Below are 20,058 nucleotides of genomic sequence, written 5' to 3'. Positions count from 1 at the left end.
TGACATGGCGCCCCAGACCATCACTGACTGTGGGGACTTGACACTGGACTTTAGGCATTTTGGCATTTTCCTCTCCCCAGTCTTCCTCCAGACTCTGGCACCTTGATTTCCGAATGACATGCAACAGTCCAGTGCTGCTTCTCTGTAGCCCAGGTCAGGCGCTTCTGCCGCTGTTTCTGGTTCAAAAGTGGCTTGACCTGGGGAATGCGGCACCTGTAGCCCATTTCCTGCACACGCCTGTACACGGTGGCTCTGGATGTTTCTACTCCAGACTCAGTCCACTGCTTCCGCAGGTCCCCCAAGGTCTGGAATCGGTCCTTCTCCACAATCTTCCTCAGGGTCCGGTCACCTCTTCTCGTTGTGCAGCGTTTTCTGCCACACTTTTTCCTTCCCACAGACTTCCCACTGAGGTGCCTTGATACAGCACTCTGGGAACAGCCTATTCCTTCAGAAATGTCTTTCTGCGTCTTACCCTCTTGCTTGATGGTGTCAATGATGGCCTTCTGGACAGCAGTCAGGTCGGCAGTCTTACCCATGATTGCGGTTTTGAGTAATGAACCAGGCTGGGAGTTTTTAAAAGCCTCAGGAATCTTTTGCAGGTGTTTAGAGTTAATTAGTTGATTCAGATGATTAGGTTAATAGCTCGTTTAGAGAACCTTTTCATGATATGCTAATTTTTAGAGATAGGAATTTTGGGTTTTTATGAGCTGTATGCCAAAATCATCAATATTAAAACAATAAAAGGCTTTGAACTACTTCAGTTGTGTGTAATGAATCTAAAATATATGAAAGTCTAATGTTTATCAGTACATTACAGAAAATAATGAACTTTATCACAATATGCTAATTTTTTGAGAAGGACCTGTATAACATGGTTATAAGGGAAAATAATAGCATTCTGACTACAGAATGCATAGTATAATAGTGCTGGAAGGGTTAAAAAAATAAAAAAGTTAACTCACCTTATCCTCTTGTTCGCGTAGTTCGTTCCCGGTCTGTTCTTTGCTAGCTGTGGGCTTGGGCTAAAGGACCTGTGGTGACGTCAGATCACATGCTCCAATCACATGGTCCATCACCATGGTTATGGAGCATGTGATCTGACATCACCACAGGTCCTTTAGCCCAAGCCCACAGCTAGCAAAGAACAGACCGGGAACGAACTACGCGAACAAGAGGATAAGGTGAGTTAACTTTTTTATTTTTTTAACCCTTCCAGCACTATTATACTATGCATTCTGTAGTCAGAATGCTATTATTTTCCCTTATAACCATGTTATAAGGGAAAATAATACAGTGACTAGACTGTCACCTAGAACCCATGCGTGAAAATCGCACCGCATCCGCACTTGCTTGCGGATGCTTGCGATTTTCACGCAACCCCATTCACTTCTATGGGGCCTGCGTTGCGTGGATTATCGCACCGCAACGCACAAAGAGGAGCATGCAGCGATTTTCACGCAACGCATAAGTGATGCGTGAAAATCACCGCTCATGTGAACAGCCGCATCGCACCCGCGGAATACTCGCTCGTGTGAAAGGGGCCTAAAGCTTGACTGCTGAATGGTGCCTGAACCACCCAAGCTGTCCAACAGCCTCAGTACCGTCCCTATAACAGTGTGACCTAAGAAACATGGGCACCGCTAAACTTCCTGGACATACTGTGCATAGGGCAGCACAGAGTTGGCACCTTCGCCTGCCTACTAATGGCGCGATCTTAACATAGATAGATACTGTTAGACTTCTTCACTGCACCTTCTCAGCCTGATCAGACAAAGAATGAGATCTGAACCCTAATTTTGCTGGACACTGCTGAACAGGACTGCTGAACCTCAGTTTCTGATATTTATAAGAATCCTATTGTTATTCCACCACTATGTCACACAATGTATGTAGATGATTAGTACTCAGATGCATAATTGTATATTTGAATCACATCTGCCAACTGGCTGCCAAACAACAGTGTCCAAGTCAACTTGTATCGTATGGACATCTTCCATAGACTACACAGTACAAAATAGCTTGGCGTCATCTGCAAAAATAGAAACAGTGCATTCTAAACATGAATTTATACAACCAAATTTTGAAAATGATTAGTACAAGATATTGGCTAAATCTTCCTCGACAATGTATTTGTAATTTAGCCACGTAGAGGTCATGGAAAAGTTTTCATCCATCACATTGTTTTTTGCCTGATCTCTTGCTGCTTGCCCTGTCCCAATCATTAACCTTTGGAGGCAGGGGGTGGCAGTGATGAGCACATGTGTTTTATCACTTTACACATTCACTTTCAGCATTGTGCTTGAAAGAACCTTTATGTCTTTGAGATACCAATAACAGAGTTTGGCCCCCAAAACCTTAAAAAACCATCACTACATGGTTCTATTGTATAGTTTCTTCTGTTGTCAAAAATCCTATCTCGTTCCAGCCATGACACAGTGTGTTTCCTTTGTTTGTGTAGAACAATACATAAAGCACAATTCTTTCATCATCGCCGAGGCTACTTTCGTTAGAAAGGCATTTTTGATATTCTCGGGCTCACGTCGGTAATGTTTTGGGACATATGACCATTTTCTGATGTTATAATTGATTTTTTTTCCCATAAAACTTTAGCAAAAATGTAAAAACATTTTTGTAATGTTTCACCCCGATACCAATACAGTTTTCAATCTTAACTGTCTGTTCTCTTCAAAGTTGTGCTAATGTGAAAGGGTAGCTGACTTCACTTCAGAACATTATGTATGGGGCAGTGCTCCTGCAGTTCACATTCTGTGTCGGCCATTGAGGATGCAAGCATTTCATTTGATTCCTTAGATTTGTGCAACGATTAAATACTGCAGCTCTGACCTGCGATAGCTGTGAAGATGAAAAGCTGTGAAGTACTGTAAAACTAAGGAGACATTGATGCGACATTGGCAACACATTCTCGTTATCCCAGACACAGAAATATACCAGTACGCCAAGAGATATGACAATGCCAACAATGACTGAAAAAAGGGAGAAAACTCCAAGTAATACTAAACATTTTCTTTTTTATAATGAAGAATTTCAAAGCTGCGAGAGCAAAGATACAGAATTTAGTCTTTTTTGTGAATATTACTTTTGACTGGATTGCACCTTTAAACTGTTTTGTTCACGCTTAAGGGAAAAATTCATTTTGTGGAATAGGACTGCCTGAACCAAGAATTTGGTGGCCAAGTGAAGATCATAGAGACCACAGTACAGAGCACAGAGCTACATTTGCTTACAAAGTCACAAACAGTACATACATGCTGTTTTTAGTTTGAGCTGTGCCCACAGCAATCTATGGTATATCTGGACCTCAGCTTCCCAGTCCAGACAAAATCTCACAAGCATCTCGAATGTCATGAGAGATACAAACCACCAAATGCTATGAAAAAGGTGCATCTTCACTTTTTTTTATAAAATTTTCTTTTTATTAAAGCTGGCACATTTTACCCCTACGTATACACTGTACCAAAGTTTTCCAATAAGAAATGGTAGACCAATGCCTATAATTAAAGGGGTTGGCCCATGGACAACATTTGTCACCTAACCATAGAATAAGCATTACATCTACAGGGCCATCTTTAATGCGGGGCAAAAGTGGCCTGTGGGGCCCAAGGCTCTTGAGACCTGCTGGCCACTGCCCACTGTGGGGATTGGCTCTGGTAGACAGGGTGTGCGGACGCAATACAGAAGTAATTTGCCAGTTCTTAAATCAAACTTCCGTGTTTATTCACAAATAAAACAAAAAGTCACTTTGCAGTCTTGGTGTGACGGTCACGTAAACTACACGCAGGGGGGAGGATAGTGACCACTGCGCTCCACCCGCACCCCTGGCCCTGCCCTCTTGCCTCCTAATGACAGGGGACAACTAGAAAGCAGTCCCTAACTTAGGATACGTGCTGGGAAGACAGACAAGACAAATAACGAGGGGCCACCGGACCCAAAACTTCAGGCGATGGTCTTTCAAGGTGTTCTAAATGAAATTTTCAAAAACAAGTCTAGGAGCATGAACCTCCCTGGCAGGTACCCAAGATTTCTCTTCAGGTCCATACCCCTTCCAGTGAATCAGGTACTGTAAAGAATTACGCACTCTCCTGACATCCACTATCTTAGATACCATATACTCGACAGCATCACTAACAAGAACCGGCGGAGGTGAGGCTTTCAACGGTACAACAGGTTCAAAATACTTTTTAAGTAGAGATTTATGAAATACATTATGAATGTGGAACGACTCGGGCAGCTCCAACTTAAACTATACCGGATTAATCACCTCCGTGATCTTATACGGTCCAATAAAATGAAGAGCAAATTTTCTAGAAGCTACCTTGAGAGATAGATTCTTGGAGGACAACCATACTTTATCCCCAACCTGAAATTTCACCCCCTTGGAACGTCTCCTATCGGCCTTGAGTTTTTGAGAACTTTGAGCCTTTTCTAGGTTCTATTGAACCCGGGGCCAAACTGTGCAGAGTTCGGAGGAGAGTTTATCCGCTTCAGGGTTAGAGGAGGAGACGGACGACCCAGAATGAAAACGGGGATGAAAACCATGGTTACAAAAGAAAGGGGAGACCCCAGCAGAAGAATTAACACGGTTATTCAAAGCAAATTCAGCCAACGCAAGGTATTTAACCCATAAATGCTGGTCATCAGCAACATACGACCTGAGGAATTGTTCCACAGACTGATTAAGGCATTCAGTCTGCCCATTACTCTCAGGGTGGTAGGCAGAGGAAAAAAACTACGAAATCTGACATCTTTGACAGAAAGCCCTCCAAAATTTGGACACAAACTGCACACCCCTGTCAGATACAATATTTTCCGGGATACCATGTAACCGTACAATTTCTTTCACAAAAATAGACGCCAGGGTCTTGGCATTCGGGAGTTTAGACAGAGGAATGAAGTGAACCATCTTGCTAAACCTATCGACCACTACCCAAACAACAGTCTTACCCTCCGCCGGCGGCAGGTCAGTAATAAAGTCCATCGAGATATGGGACCAGGGTCTACTGGGAATGGGTAGGGGTCGTAGGTTACCAGCAGGGCGAGTCCTAGGTGTCTTAGACCTAGCACAAACCTCACAGGCTGACACGTAGGACTTGACATCCCTAAATAGAGTGGGCCACCAATAAGATCTAGAAACCAGCTCTCTAGTGCCCTCAAAACCAGGATGTCCACAAAAGGCAGAATCACGACACTCACCCAACAGCTGGAGACGAAATTGTATGGGGACAAACAACTTATCTGTTGGGGTGGTTGCCGGTGCCAGATGTTGTTCAGCCTTAATGAGAGCCGAGATATCTTGGGTTAAGGCTGCTACGAAGATATTTGCTGGTAGGATGGATTCAGGCGGTGCCTCTGTAGGCTGAAAAGCATGGAAGCTCCGAGATAATGCATCAGCCTTCACATTTTTACTTCCAGGCCTGAAAGTAATGGAGAATTCAAAACGAGTAAAAAACAGTGCCCATCTAGCCTGACGGGGATTCAACCTCTTAGAAGATTCGAGAAACATAAGGTTCTTATGGTCAGTGACAACAGTTACACAATGCCTTGTCCCCTCCAGAAAATGCCTCCACTCCTCAAATGCCCACTTAATGGCCAGCAACTCCCGATTCCCTATGTCGTAGTTTCTCTTGGTGGAAGAAAATTTTCTGGAAAAGTATGCACACGGTCTCAGGTTAGTTAGACTAGCAGGACCTTGTGAAAGGACTGCTCCTGCGCCGTCCTCAGACGCATCCACCTCCACAATAAAAGGTCTCTCCTGATCTGGCTGGATCAGAATGGGAGCGCTACTGAATGCCTTTTTGTTTTTTAAATGAAGTAATGGCATCAGTAGACCAGTTCTCCAAATCCGCCCCTTTCTTAGTAAGGTCGGTCAACGGTTTAGCAATTACTGAAAAATTCTTAATAAATTTACGGTAGTAATTGGCAAAACCTAAGAACCGTTGTAAGGCCTTTAAGGATGAAGGCCTTACCCATTCCTTAATAGCTAGTACCTTACCAGGATCCATCTTGAAGACCTCAGCGTTGTTTCTGGGATAGACCTCAGGCTGAACCACCACCTGAGGAGAGAACTGTTGTTCCTGTCGTCTCTCTCTAACCCGTTGGTCTAGTCGGACTACAAGGGTCATCATCTCCTCTAGAGTCTCTGGAAGCTGATAACTCACTAGAAGATCCTTTACGTTATTAGACAGACCTGACCTGACTCTTAAGTGCTGGTTCATTCCATCCTGAGGGAACACACCACCTTCTGAATTGGGTGCAATACTCCTCCACAGTTAGATTGCCCTGAACCAGAACCTTTAAAGCAGTCTCGGCTACCAGTGTCCTGTCTGGTTCATCATACAGGGTACCCAGGGCCTGAAAAAAAACCTCCACTGATGTTAAACAACTGGCGTCAGCAGGTAAAGAAAATGCCCAGTCCTGGGGATCACCCTGTAACCGGGAAATGACAATGCCCACGCGTTGACTCTCGGGGCCAGAGGATACGGGGCGCAAATGGAAAAAAAGTTTACAATTTTCTTTAAAGGAAAGAAACTTCTTCCGATCTCCAGAAAAGGGCTCAGGAAGCTTAATCTGGGGCTCTAAATGCGGACTGGAGGCCTGAGGGATGGAAGTACCTTGTCCTAGCTCAAAAGAACAGAGTTTCTCCCCAAGCTCCTGCACCATCTGCGTCAGGTTATAGACATGGTCAATCAGGGTCACCAGAGGATTCATGATACAGTGGTTAGGTTATGGTCTGTTAATCTGTGATGGTCACGTAAACTACACACAGGAGGGAGGATAGTGACCACTGCGCTCCACCCTCAGGCCTGGCCCTGCCTACTTGCCTCGCAAGTCCTAATGACAGGGGACAACTAGACGGCAGTCCCTAACTTAGGATACGTGCTGGGAAGACAGACAAGACAAATAACGGAACGTGAACAGACCGGGTCAATATCTAGAGAGCTACGCAGTACTAAGGAATGAGCAGAGAATAGTCAGGAAAAGCCGAGGTCAAATACCAGGATAGAAACGAAGTACAACAGGAGTCCGCAAAGAATCGTCAGGTGGAAGCCAGGGTCAGGATACCAGAAGAGATTCGCAGTACAGGAGGAGCAGGCAAAGGATCGTCAGGGAACAGGATCAGGTAGTATTCAGTAGTCCAACGAAATGCCAAGAACCTAGAATTAACAGGCAACCTGTGGCCAGCAGGCTGCCTGTATTTATAGTGGGGAGTGAGGGTCATGTGATGTGGCCAGCGTCACATGACCGACAGACCGACCAGTCGAGCACCGAGTGATCAGCTCGCGCTCAAGCAGACCTAGGAGCAGGGAGCCTCCCAGGTAGAAAAGCCGCCCTAGGAACGAGGTCAAACACAGATCCTCGCTCCCGAAGCTAAGCAGCAGGTCTGTGGCTGATGGGAGACCGAGTGCGCCTTCAGCACCCTGTTACACTTGGTCTTAGTTCACACACAATGGAAAGTCCACATAGCAAAAACATGACCTTGTTGGCAGTTCTGCCTCCAGCAGTCCATAGCAGGCTTTTAGGGGGTCCGTTTGCCTTACAGACGGGTCTCAGCCCTCCAGCACGGCACAAGTCTCAGATCCCAGCACACACACCTCCTGAGCTCCACTGTCAGACTGAGGTAATCCCCCTCATCTGGCAGTGCTGGCTGGTTTTTAGGCCTGGCCAAACCCGGCCTGGAGCGTGGGGAGTAGTCAACCATCCAGCACTTTGACTAGACCCAGTAAGAGCCATCCTGGATCAGCTATACACCCATACTAACTATTAAGGTATCAAACAGCAACTGCTGCTGACACATAAAAAACGGCTCTTACTCCACCGAGGAACCTCAGTGACATGTACCTATCATCCACAATGATTCCTTGTACCTTCTTACACCACAAATTCAATGACATATCTTGCCTCCGCTCCGGCAGCTCTGTGTCCTGATTAGGGCTAAAATGATTCATCGATGGAATCGATTCAAAAAAATCCTCGATGCAGTTTTTCCGCATCGAGGATTCATTTAAATCACATGACCACAGAGCGTGAGTGAAATAAAGCCGTTTACTCACCAATCCATGGAATCCAGTCGGCACAGCGCTGCAGGGCCTGGCGTGCACACATCGTCAGCGCGCTGGCTGACGCTGTGTGTGACATCAGGTCCCTTCCGGTGCATGCTGGGAGGAAGACACGCTTGTCTGCTGCGGACTTCATGTCAGCGCGCTGCCAGGAAAGATAAGTATAAGATAGCACTAGCAGGGGCCCGAATCCGGGGGCTGGGGGGTGTTGGGGGCGTGGATTTGAAGGGCACCTGTGATTTGAAATGATGGTGCTGGGGGACATGGATGGCAAATTGGCAGTGGCATGGAGGGGCTGATGATATCTGATGGCACTGGGGGACATGGATCATTGGCAATGGCATTGAGGGGCTGATGATGATAGCTGATGGCACTGGGGGGGGGGGGTGGATTATTATTTGTTTGTGTGTGTTGTGGTGGAGGGGGTGATTGCATGCTAGTGTGTGGGAAGTCGGGATCCAGGGGGCCCAAGTAAATTCTTGCCCAGGGTCCAATCAATATTTAAGACGGCCCTGTACATGTATGATCATGGAGGATACAACCACTCAAGCCTCTACTGATCAGGAGAATGGCGTGGAGTAGCAGTGAATATGCATGATCATGACTCCATTAGCTGTCTATGGGTTTGATGAGTACAGTGCTCAGCTATCTCCAAGAGTCCCAAAGAAGTGAATGGAGTAGCGGTGACACATGCATACTACAACTTTATTCAAACAGGGAACTTGGGGAACCCTGTATTTGGGGGCTCAGCGGTTGGACCTCCAGCAATCATTCTTTTATCACTCATTCTCTGAATACTTCAGTAACTAATTTTCATTGATGATTGATTAATCATGTAAATAAAAGTTATGTTTTATTCTAAATTCCAAGGTCCTGGATCCATTGAAAATTTGTTACTGAAGTCTCTCATGACCCCAGATCTGGGGGATTCATCAGTGATGCCTTTTCCTTCACATTACGGGAGAGTCTGGATTACAAACATTCAGGGTGGGCTGTGCAAAACTTTTTAGTTTTTTTTAGTTTCATTCTCTCAATAGTTAATAAATGTTTATAGGCCAGCCCCTATAAACTCAGGTATTAGAGCACAGTGGTTTTCAGATCATGATAGACACTTTAGCCCTGATATATCAAGACCGCATGTGCTATATCTGTCTGCATAGGGCCTGCACTGCTGGAGGAGGCATTGAGGTGCAAGCTTCATCATCATCATTTACATGCCTCCTCCAGCAGTCAGTACACCAAACGAAAATCTATGGCTGGGCCAATTGCCCACAACTCGCCCTCCCCACTCCCCTTTCTCGGAAACCTGGCAAGGGGAAGGAAAAAATGGCAGGTGTATTTATAAAGTTGCAAAACCCAGTTATCATAACATGGGGAAGATAGACAGACACTATTGTAACTAGTGGCTAATGTAAGGAACTGCTGTTTTGGGAAGGTGGCTCTGCAATGTGACACGAAAGATCTGGAAATGGTGGTATGCTTATGAATAGGAATGCCTTGCCAAAAAGCTCAAGCATACAAACATTTCAAGATATTTGTGACTTATAATGGAATCCAAATAAAAAGTTACGTATTTATCCAAGAAACGCAAAACATATTCTTACTATTTAAACCCTTAAAGACGCAGCCTAATTTGGTACTTACGGCTCGGTGATTATTTTATTTATCTCTGCATTTCAGAAGCCCAAACTTTCTATTATCTCCGTCCATAGCAGTATGGGGGCTTGTTTAATGTTTTTTTTTTCCATTAAAAGTCACAAAGATCTGGAAATGTTCGTATGCTTATGTGTTTCTGATACTGTTTCCTTGTTCACAGCATGTTATGAATAAGAACACAAAGTCTAAAAAGTGCAAACTGTAAATGTATGAACATTTCCAGATCTCTTTATGACTTTTGATGAAATCTAATAAAGAATAATGGATTTTATTTAAGAAGTATGGAGGATATTCTTACTATTTAACCCGCTTAAGGCTACATGCACACGATCAGGATTGCGTGCGGATTTGCGTGCGGAAAATCTGCACCGTGGGTCATGTACCTTGTATTCTATGACAATTTGAAATTCTCAATGCACATGATGCAGATTTTTTCAGCGCGGATTTTGACCTGCGGTGCGGATTTTAAAATTCGCAGCATGTCAATTTATTTTATTTTTCCTGACCGGATTTTCCTGACCGGATTTTCTTCATTCAATCCGCACCGAATCCGCACCAAATCCGCACGCAAATCCGCACAGATTTGCCTGCGAACACCTGCGGATTTCAGTGCGGATTCTCCGCACATGAATCCTGAACGTGTGCATGAACCCTAAGGCTGGGTTCACACCTGAGCGTTTTACAGCGCGTTCCTATGCCCTGTAAAACGCTCAACAAGGAGAAACCAATGCTTCCCTATGGGAATGGTTCTCACCTGGGCGTTTTACAGCGCGTACGATCGCGCTGTAAAACGCCCGATGCCCCAAGAAGTACATGAGCTTCTTTGGGGCGTATTGTCGCTCGTTCCTGTACATAGACTTTCGGGAATGCGCGACAATGGGCGTTCGCTTGTCTCTGCATGCACGATTGCAAACGCCGGTACAATCGCGCATACAGAGCGCTCCATGGCGAACGCTCAGGTGTGAACCCAGCGGAAAGGGCATCTGTCAGCAGATATGTACCTATGAAACTTGCTGACCTGTTGCATGTGCGCTTGACAGCTGAAGGCATCTGTGTTGGTGAGAAAAATGATATTTTAATACATGCAAATAAGCCTAGAGTCTCCACCTACTCTGCAACTGCCGTGCCCTCCCCACTTTAAATGGACAGAGCCAGGCAGTGAAAACATCACAATGTCTGGCCCTGCCAATCAAAGCGCAATCAAAATCATTTGCTTATATTAAAACCTAATTTTTCTCAGCAATGTGGACACATATGAACATGGGACCAACACAGATGCCTTCAGCTGCCAAGTGCACATGTAACAGGTCAGCCAGTGTCATAGGTAAGGATCTGCTGACCAATGCAAATTTTTTTTTTTTTATCTCCACATTTCAAAAGCCTTAACTTTTTATTTTTACATTAACATAGCCATATGAGGTTTGGTTTATGTGGGACAAGTTTTTTAATGGCACCATTTTGAGTTACAACAGGAGAATTGCATAGAGTAAACAAAAAAAAAATTAAGGGTGGCCACAGTTAAAAAAAAGAAGCCAACACAATTCTATCTTTGTTTTTAGGGTTTCCTTTTCATGGTATTCACTGCAACATTTAGATTTTATTCTGCAGGTCAGTACAATTATAAAGACAGCAAATGTATAATTTTTTTGTTACGTTTTATGATTTTTTTTTTTTATGCTCTTTCATTGAAAAAACAAAAGATTGCATTATGTCACCATATCCTGACACCCATAACTTTTTAACTTTTCTGTAGACGAAGCTGTTTGTGAGCTAATTTTTTGCAGAGTGAGCTAAAGATTTTATTGATACAATTTCAGCATACCAGGGACCTTTTGCTAATTTTTTATTTAATTGTTTTGGGAAAGTGAGATGACCCCCCCCAAAAAAAAATAATTATGGGGTCCCATACATTTTTTATTTTAGATACAAAACTTGAAATTAATAACTTAGGGCTCTTTCACACTTGCGTTCTTTTCTTCCGGCATAGAGTTCCGTCGTCGGGGCTCTATGCCAGAAGAATCCTGATCAGTTTTATCCTAATGCATTCTGAATGGAGTGAAATCCGTTCAGGATGCATCAGGATGTCTTCAGTTCCGGAACGGAACGTTTTTTGGCCGGAGAAAATACCGCAGCATGCTGCGCTTTTTGCTCCGGCCAAAAATCCTGAAGAAAGGCATTGATCCGGATCCGGCCTTAAGCTAAACTTCGTTTCGGCGCATTGCCGGATCCGATGTTTAGCTTTTTTAGAGTGGTTACCATGGCTGCCGGGACGCTAAAGTCCTGGCAGCCATGGTAAAGTGTAGTGGGGAGCATACTTACCGTCCGTGCGGCTCCCGGGGCGCTCCAGAGTGACATCAGGGCGCCCCACGCGCATGGATGACGTGATCGCATGGCACGTCATCCATGCGCATGGGGCGCTCTGACGTCACTCTGGAGCGCCCCGGGAGCTGCACGGATGGTAAGTATACCGCTCCCCCACTCCCCGCTCCTACTATGGCAACCAGGACTTTAATAGCGTCCTGGGTGCCATAGTAACACTGAACGCATTTTGAAGACGGATTCGTCTTCAAATGCTTTCAGTACACTTGCGTTTTTCCGGATCCGGCGTGTAATTCCGGCAAGTGGAGTACACGCCGGATCCAGACAACGCAAGTGTGAAAGAGGCCTTACACCGTTTTTCAGTCCCCTTGGGGCACTTAAAGATTCAGTCTTTTAATCGCTAGTACTATGCACTGTAATACTCCTGTATTACAGTAGATATTCATTCTGACAACCATGCTAATACATTCTACCAGGGGCAGAAAGTATTAGAGGCTGGAACATGGCAGGTCTGTGGCCCTTCAACAGGCATCTGGCTGTCATGCCAAGTACTTGTTACCCTGCAATATTGTTTACGGGTTGACAAATGGAGGACAGAGGGATGGATCTCCCTCTGTCAAACCACTCAGATGGTGTGGCCCCTATTGACTGCAGCATCTGAGGAGTTAAACTGCATCATATCAGGTGAATAAACATCACTGTGACATGCCGTACTATTATTTTATGGACAGTACTCTGATGGAATAGTACAGAGCTTTAAAGGGTTAGTCTATCAGCAGTTTTGACCATGCAAAACTGTTAACGGCACTAGGCAGGGGCTGGGAAGAACAATATAGACATATTTCTACCGTCAACAGTAGTGTAATTATGAAGTTTTATCCTGGCAGAGAATGTGGCTTCTGTGTGAACTGCTCTCTTCATTGAGCTGCTTCATAACCCCTCCTCTCTGTTCTAATTGGTGGCTGTAGTGATCTCCTAGTTGGATGCCAACTTTCAAAAATGGTGACTATATCATCTTGCCTAAAACTATTGTTTTAATAATGTTGTCCTACAGCTTGTGATGGATGCAGGAAATGCAAAGTCTGTGCTCACATTATTGCCAGAGTCTCCATTAAGAGTCAACATTGTAGATGCCATCAAAAAAGCTGCACTGTTCTGTTAGAAAAAATGTTGGGTACCCTGACAGAAACCCATTTTTGAGAGGTTTCCTTAGAAAACCCATTTTCAAGTATTCTATTAGTGGATACTAACTAAACAATACACCTGTAGATTACTCGGGCAACGCATTTATTTCAAGGGCCACTGTGTAATCATTCATTCCAATTGAGGTGGTGCTTCAGGAGAATTAAAGGGGTTGTCCGGTTGTTTAAAATTGATGATTAAGCAGTTCAGCTTACCAAGCACAGTACCATCCATTGGATAGCAGCTCACAAGAGCTGTCCAGACTATTCAAACAGCTGATTGGCAGGGGTGCCAGGAGTAAGACCCCCACTGATCACATATTGATGCTCTACCCTGAGGATAGGCCTTGAACATGGTAATCTCGGACAACCCCTCTAAGCATTTACTGACCACTCTGCATCCCAGGAGTGGGACACGTGCAACACATTTTATCAACTAGGGACATTTCTTACATAAAGGGGTTTCTAAAGTGGACAACCTTGTTAACACATTGACAACATTGTTCCTTTCAGGAAGCATTCCTTAGTCCAGAGGGCATGCCAGAACAATTTAGGAGAATTTAGCTGAACTTGAATATGTTGAGTTGCCTCCCCATGCATTTATATGCATATTGAAGAGCTAAATTATTCTTCCATGTGTCATTAATATGTGTCTGAGGTTGTACCTGTTTGAAAATGCGGGGCATTTTTAATGAATGCAGAAGTGCTGACCTTTATTGCTTCAGGACAGTAATATACTGTAACTGACAAACTTAGATTAAAATTTCTCTGCATTAGTGCTATGCTAAAGACAACGCTTATCAGGAATTTTTGGTGTGAAATATTGAGGTGTAAGATGATTCAGATAAATGGCTCAATTAATTGAATTGAAGCAGACTCCATAGCACTGAACCAGAGCTGTGAGCTCTTTATTAAAAGCACTGTTCTGTAGCCCATAACCTTGTTCCTTGACTCCTCTCTAGTTTCCAATTTAAACAAGTCCCCATGCGGCCTGCTCTAAAGGCCTTTGTCTCCCTGTCATCGTTAAAAGAGCCGAGGCATCCTGGAAGTGTGAAATCAGAACTCATGAGTTGAACGGTTCCCCCGGGAATGCTGTACTGCTCAGAAGGTCAAAGTCATGGGCTGGACCATCTAAAAGTGTCTGATCGCCAGTCTGTGACACAGCGGGTGGGGGGCAAAGGAGCTAGAGCTGAACACATCTTAATTAAAGCCCGCAGACAGCAAAACAGACTGTTTTTAAGTGGGCTGTCAAGAAGGACTTAGATGTAGCCCTGTTAATGAATGTGAATCTGCTAAATGTTAAACCATAAGCTAATAGGGATGTTCATATGATAATTGGTAAAACAGAAAAATATCTTCTGCAACTATGTCTTTATTTCATATTACATTCAGATTTCATGCTCTATTTGATCTTAGGCTTGTGTGCTTTCCATGGGTTTAGAAAAATCTCAACAAAATGTCTCAAAGAGTACCATAAAGCTGTAGATACTAAGTGCAATAGTATCTTCTGAGGATCTTGAAAAGTACACAACTTTTTAACCATACACATAAATTAAGAGCTGTTCAAACCTGTCGATATTGGAAGGTCTGGTTTACCATCTTATGTGTAAGGGGCCCTGCTGACTGTCTACAAACAGCAAAAACTGGGAAAGAAAGATCAGGTATGTTGAATTTCAATGTTAAAATCATTGCCAATTAAAAACTCCGTACTCCAGAAACTTTCAGAAAGGCAGTAAAAATTGTGTTGGAGACATACCTGTGGGACATTAGTTTGGATTAAGGATTTGGGTGGAATCAAGTAATTCTGGTGGGATCTATCTTCAAATTCATGTCTATTGTCCATTCTAGACATATGATTGCCTAGAAATCCAACAAAAATTGGCAAGATCTACAAACAAATACTGGCCATAAATTATCATCTCTCTATACTGATATCTATACAAAAGGTAGGATTCAATAAAGTACCTATGGAGAACAAAATTTAAAAAGCAATGTAAGGTAACTCTGCCCAAACAATGGAGTTCCTACATTTACATGCGCAGCGATTATGAATGTACCTACTATTACAGAAGCATGTGTTTAAAGAGTAAAATACAGCTGAGCTTACTAAATATTAGATTTCTCTCAATAGAGCCAATATCTATCTATTATTTTACAAATACAAAGATAGTTATATTTCTTAAAAATGTTCTGTATATATATATATATATATATATATATAAATAATCACTCATATAGCTGTGCTACATGTAGTTGGATTAGAACATAGCTAATTGAGTAGTACAGATCTGCGATTTCTTGGAAAATTTTGATTTTTCTTATAACTGGATAAGAGTACGGACTACAAGAGTATGGATAACCAAAGGAATTAGACATCCTAAATGTAAGCATTAAGCGTGGAGAAGTGGATCCTCTTGACTACATCCAGCTTGGGGCTAGCTAAACCAAGGCACAGAGTCTAAGGGATTTTTAAGTTCTATGTCCTTTATCTCCTCAAGGGGCTATTGCTTTATCTAACTGGTCCCTAGATTGAGGCTTAAGGACTGAATGCAATTTGCTGCTCAGCTTGAGAACAGCAGAGAGTCCTAAAACATGTCCAAGTACATGGATAGGCTATAGAGTAAACCAAGAGTCAAAACATAGTAGCAGAACAGGCATGATAGGAATAAACTGGAAAATGGAGCCAATATATTCAAACACAAGTCAAAAGTCATCATCAAGAGTGCAAATAAAAAACAGCACTTACTGATGTAGCCGAGCTAAAATTAACTCTGATAACTTCATAAAGCCGTCTTGTGACAAAAGCCATTGAAATACATTGAAAGAGTTCGTTTTTGTGCCATTTTTACTTAACCAATGTTAACCATCAAGTTTAGCTCGGCTGCATCTGTAGATTGCTAGTGAAGCAGCAAGATAAACTGATGAACTGGCACTCTATATATCTGTGCTGATGATATCATTGACATATGTGCCAAGTACCTGCGCCAATATGAGAAGCCCTAACCACTTCACATCCAGGCCATTTGCCCCCTTCCTGACAGAGTCTAATTTTGCAAATCTGACATGTGTCACGTTATGTGGTAATACTTTGGAACACTTTTACTTATCCAAGCCATTCATTTTCTCGTGACACATTGTACTTCATGACAGTGGTAAATTTGGTTCGATATACAGTATATTTCACTTTTATTTATAAAATAATACAAAATGTACCAAAAATTTGCAATTTTCAAAATTTCTATTTCTCTGCTTTTAAAACAGAAAGTGATACCTCATAAAATATTTATTACTTAACATTCCCTATAAGTCTTCTTTATGTTGGCATCATTTTGGAAATGTCATTTTATTTTTTAAGGACGTTAGAAGCCTTAGAATTGTAGAAGCAATTGTTAAAATTTTTAAGAAAATTTCCCAAAAACACTTTTTAACCTTCTCCAGACCGCCTAACGCAGGGATCCGTCCTGCGGGCGGCCGGGTTATTCCTCCTGGACGCATATGCGCGTCATCCCGCGAGAGCCGAGATTTTGCGTGCGGCTGAGAAGTTAATCTACAGCCTGCCAGCAGCGATCGTTCACTGGCAGGCTGTAGATGCGATTTTTTTAACCTGCTACCTGGTCCTCTGGTGGTCCCTTTTGCTTGGATCGACCACCAGAGGACACAGGCAGCTCTGTAAGTAGCACCAATCACCACACTACAATACACCCCCCCATCACTTATTAACCCCTTATTAACCCCTGATCACCCCATATAGACTCCCTGATCACCCCCCTGTCATTGATCACCCCTCTGTAAGGCTCCATTCAGACCATTAATCAATTTTTTTCTTTAACGCATCAAGGGTTAACAGCCAAACAAAACTCAATATTGATTACCCTGAGCAGAAGAAAAGGGAGCAGAAGAAAAAGAGCGCCGTATGGTTTTTGGAAGGCAGATTTACCTAAACTGGTTTCTAGATGCCATGTCCCATTTAAAGCCCCCCTGATGCACGCTTACAGTAGAAACTCCCAAAAAGTAACCCCATTTTGGAAACTAGGGGATAAGGTGCCAGTTTTATTGGTACTATTTTGGGGTACATATAATTTTTAATAGCTCTATATTACATTTTTTGTGAGGCAAGGTGACCAAAAATTTACTGTTTTGGCACTGTTTTTATTTTTTTATTTTTTACAACATTCAACTGACAGGGTAGATAATGTGCTATTTTTATAGACCAAGTAGTTACGGATGCAATGATAAAAAATATGTCAACTTTCTTTGTTTGTTTCAGTTTTACATTTAAAAAAAAATAAAAAATAATGTTTTTGTTTCTTCATTTTCTGAAAGCCATATATTTATTTTTTTCTGCCGATCGCCTGGTGCAGGGGCTCATTTTTGCAGGAAGAGTTGACGTTTTTATTGATACCATTTTTGGGCACATATGATTTTTGGATCATTTATTATTTCACTTTATGGGGCAAGGTGACCAAATTGGTTGTTTTAGCACTCTTTTTATTTATTTATTTTTACAGCGTTCACCTGAGGGGTTTAGGTCATGTGAAATTTTTATAGAGCAGATCGTTACGGACGTGGCAATACCTAATATGTATACTTTTTCTTATTTATTTAAGTTTTACACAATAATAGCATTTTTGAAACCCAAAAAATGATGTTTTAGTGTCTCCATAGTCTGAGAGCCATAGCTTTTTTATTTTTTGACCGATTGTCTTAGTTAGGGTCTCATTTTTTGCAGGATGAGGTGACGGTTTGATTGCTACTATTTTGGGGGGGGGCATACGCCTTTTTGATCACTAGGAGTTGCACTTTTTGTGATGTAAGGTGACAAAAATGGCTTTTCTTGACACAGTTAAAAAAAAAAATTATGATGTTTATCAGATGGGGTGGATCATGTGATATATTTATAGAGCCGGTCGTTATGGACGCGGCAATACCAAATATGTCTATTTTATTTAATTTTTTCTATTTCTTACATTTTTTTTGATTACTTAATTGGGGATATTTTTTTTTACATGTGAAACCATTTTTTTTTTTTTTTTTACTTTACACTTTGCATCCCCCATAAGGTCATACAAGACTTCTGGGGGACATTTACCTCCACTTTTTTTTTTTCGCCATTGATTTCTCCTGTAACTGGGGCTGACATAGTAGCCCCAGTTACAGGGGAAATACCCCCCCCCCCCCCCGAGAGGCTGTACAGCAAAATACAACGCTGTACAGCCTCAGTGCAGGGCTGATCGAGGTCTGTAGAAGACCCGACAGATCCTGCACTCTCCTGGCCCCGGCGGTCACATGACCACCGGGCCGGACAGGAAGCGCTGACAGTGGGCCCTCCGCTCGGCAGCTGCACGATTAGCGTGCAGCTGCCGTCTCTGAATGGACGTTCCAGAACGTCCATTCAGAGATAAACATCCACCCATAGGACGTTTATATCCTATGGGCGGATGTGAAGTGGTTAAGCTTCTTAAACTTCAGTTGCTATGTAAAGAACACATAAGTCCTTTTAAGTTTAAAGCTGAAAACCGCCCTGCTTTGATTCATAACAAAAAATATTTCACCTGGTATTCCATACAAATATATCAATGTAGGGATTAACAAATATTAGGCCTTCGAAGGGCCCATTGTATATCTGTAGATACATGACATACTCATTTTGCTCGATCCATGAAGACAAGAATTTAATTAATCTCCTCACCACCGCCTCTAACAAGCCTGCAAAAACACCAGCGGAAACTTGTCACCTTTACTTCTGTCATTGCGGTACTGGGTATGTGCCCCAGAAGAAAAATCTAACAAATGCATGTCATCATATCACAACTAAACATTTCACTCACATATTTCCCTTATTTTAATTAACAGCTGCTTGGAGAATATATATTAATCTTGTGGAAATCTCACTGCTTCTTACCTGTGACATCAGCTGCCATCAATCCCTCTGCTCTTATAACTTTCACTTGAAGAAAACCCACATCATTAAAATTGCTGAAGGACCTCATAAGACTCTGCAATAAATAAAACATATATTACATATTCACAATATAATATTACTTTTGTTTATCTAAAAATAGCAATATTGCCAGTATGACATGATATCTCATATAAAACATGACATTACAAAGATCTTCTTTTGTCTTCAAGGGTATGTCCACTTGTACAACTAGTTCTGTACTGTTCTGATGCATACAAAAAAAAGTAGCATCACAAGGAGTCTTGTTTTAATAAAATCCTCCTATTAAGGGTGTACAGCTCCCCAAAAAGACCTACAGTGCATTTAGAAAGTCTTCAGGTCCTTTCATTTTTATTTATTTTTTACATTTTATGTTGCGGCCTTGTGCTAAAATAAAAATGTTCATGTTCCCCCCCATGAATCTGCAATCAGTACCCCACAATGAAAAAATAAAAACGGAATTTTAGATTTTTTGGTAAATTTATTAAAAAGGAAAAACAAAAATTTTGCATGGACGTGAAGTATTGAGACCTTTTGCTATGACACTTGAAATTTAGCTCTGGGGTCCGCCCATGTCTCTTGATCATCTTTGAGATGTTTCAATGCCATGACTGGCATCCACCTGTAATAAATTAATGTGGGGGGTTCAGCCAGCACAACCCTGTATGCAGGTGCACATTGCTATGGCGAAATACAGATACAAATGCAAAAACAAGTACGATTGTTTTTGCGTTTGTATCTGTAATAAATTAAGTTGATGTGACATAATTTGGAAAGACACAGCCCTGTCTATATAAGTTCTCACAGCTGACAACGCATATTAGAGCAAAAACTAAGCCATGAGTGGGAAAAAACATCCTGTATAGCTCATAGACAGGATTGTGTG

General features: G+C 42.5%; 1 protein-coding gene across 2 annotated transcripts in view; it reads right to left on the bottom strand.

Moving 5' to 3' along the window:
• The window catches only part of MCTP1 (multiple C2 and transmembrane domain containing 1), a 1,090,031-nt gene that overhangs the window by 400,957 nt on the left and 669,016 nt on the right, over positions 1–20,058 (bottom strand). For both annotated transcript variants that reach the window (XM_044276001.1, XM_044276002.1), the window contains exon 11: positions 19,134–19,227. In XM_044276001.1, the coding sequence (XP_044131936.1) occupies positions 19,134–19,227 (94 nt within the window). The remainder of the gene's footprint in view (positions 1–19,133; positions 19,228–20,058) is intronic.

The sequence above is a fragment of the Bufo gargarizans genome, chromosome 1 (genome assembly GCF_014858855.1).
Source record: "Bufo gargarizans isolate SCDJY-AF-19 chromosome 1, ASM1485885v1, whole genome shotgun sequence".
NCBI lineage: Eukaryota > Metazoa > Chordata > Amphibia > Anura > Bufonidae > Bufo > Bufo gargarizans.
This window is presented reverse-complemented; position numbering and strand designations above follow the sequence as displayed.